The 1,818-nt window shown below is 37.8% G+C and overlaps 1 protein-coding gene across 2 annotated transcripts in view; it reads right to left on the bottom strand.

Moving 5' to 3' along the window:
• The window catches only part of RDX (radixin), a 41,155-nt gene that overhangs the window by 10,341 nt on the left and 28,996 nt on the right, over positions 1–1,818 (bottom strand). For both annotated transcript variants that reach the window (XM_008938237.1, XM_008938238.1), the window contains exon 12: positions 817–1,059. In XM_008938237.1, the coding sequence (XP_008936485.1) occupies positions 817–1,059 (243 nt within the window). The remainder of the gene's footprint in view (positions 1–816; positions 1,060–1,818) is intronic.

Consider the following 1,818-nt stretch of genomic DNA (forward strand, 5'->3'; position numbering starts at 1 on the left):
GAAGGAGAGCACAGGACTCCTTCTTTACATAACTGTGGGCATTGAACTAAAACAAAACCCCAAAGGCCTCATACCATCGCATTCAACAAGAAAGGGACCAGCCGCATAAAGGAGAACGACCTTATTTTTCAGTTTCTGCTTGAATAAAGACAGCTCTTGTTTACCTCCCTGATCCTGTTCAGTAATTAGCCAAGCAGAAAGGATATTACACGTACAACGCTACTAAGATAATACTGCCACAAAAAGAAGCAGCTTTCCATTTCTTTTATTTCCTTCACAAACAGACGTTTCATAACCAAGCAAAGGGTTACCACTAACATAGATTATTGTATTTTGAGGGGTAAGACTAGTCTAGGAGGAAATGTTTCATTTAAGGGAAATAAGATTAACCCAAAATGGGCATAATTCAGTTTTTGCACTCACAGCATCTGTGAATGGCTGCAAATAAACACAAATACTATTAAACAAGCATCTGTTCATACCACTCAGTGAATTTCAGTTTTGAGAAAAGGAAAGCATTATGTTTTAAACATTCAGCGTCCTGGACATCCTGTATTATTAGGAATGTCCATTGCCCACTGCAACAATATGTTAATACTTTTAAAGGTATAAAGCACAGTCTTACATCCAATCTTTCTATCTACTCCTCTTCTAGGACACTATGAATGATACTGCTTGGTAAACTAGTAATAAGCTTAGTAAATGGTAAAAGGCTGTTGCCTTGTCTTGCCGTAATTTCAGTAAGATTTTTGATTAATAAAAAGAATGTAAAACCAAGGCCTGGATTGTGTTGATACAATTATGGAGCTTCATTACCTGGAGCTGTTTCTTAACACGTTCATTTTTCTGTGTTTCTGTCACTCGTTCTTCCTCGCTTCTGTGGTTCATGACACCGTCAGAAGACAGCTCTGCACTGGCTTCAGCATTGTTTTCATCATGCTCATCATGTTCGTTCTCTGTTGGGGGAATAACTGGTGGGGGAGGAGGTGGAGGAGGAGCAGACATCACAGATTTCAGTTCTTCTTTGGTCTTTTCCAAGTCCTCTTGGGCTGCAAAAGCCTGAATATAGTAAATGGTACTTAGCATCTTTTAAAGTGATTTGTAAACAGTCAGAAAAATAATAAATATTTGAAAGGTTTTCAGACACGTGGAAACTGTCCTTGATAATGTCCTTGACATGACACAGCTGGCTTATGCACTGAAAAGCATAAAACAGGAATACCAAGTAAAAAAGGTGTGATTCAAAACCAGCTGTACCAGGGTCCAGCTATTTCCAACAGTAGACAAGAGTGAGCAAACAGAGCAGTCATACTGACTGCTTTCCAACTTTCCTAGACTCATGAAAGTTGAGGCCCAGGAATTTCCTAAATTAAAAGGTGATGTCTTTAACTTCCATATTCAACCAGACCTTGGAATTCTTCAATCACTTTTTGAGCCTGAGCACACAACTAGTATTGACAGCCAACAGCTAATTAGATTTTGTGAAGAATTACTATTTTACTTTAAATTATTGTCCAGTTGCGTTTGATATGCCTTTGTTACTGTTCTGGTTCATCTTTTCACCACCACTTACAATTCTCCACACTTCCATCCTAAGTCTTTTTCTTTTCCAACACAAAGCGCCAATCTATTTCCTCACCATATGTAAGGAAGCCATTTCAAATCTTTGACCATATCTTTGTGATGAAAATTTCCCTCCCTTCATGCTTATTTAATATTAAGAAATTAATTAAATAGAATTATAGGCTGGCTCCAATAGACTGGAGAATAAAAACCTTTAAGAAAAGCTTCTCTGAAGCCTAAGGGAAAACGAGATTC

This window comes from Merops nubicus, unplaced genomic scaffold, assembly GCF_000691845.1.
Source record: "Merops nubicus isolate BGI_N331 unplaced genomic scaffold, ASM69184v1 scaffold5694, whole genome shotgun sequence".
Taxonomy (NCBI): Eukaryota; Metazoa; Chordata; class Aves; order Coraciiformes; family Meropidae; genus Merops; species Merops nubicus.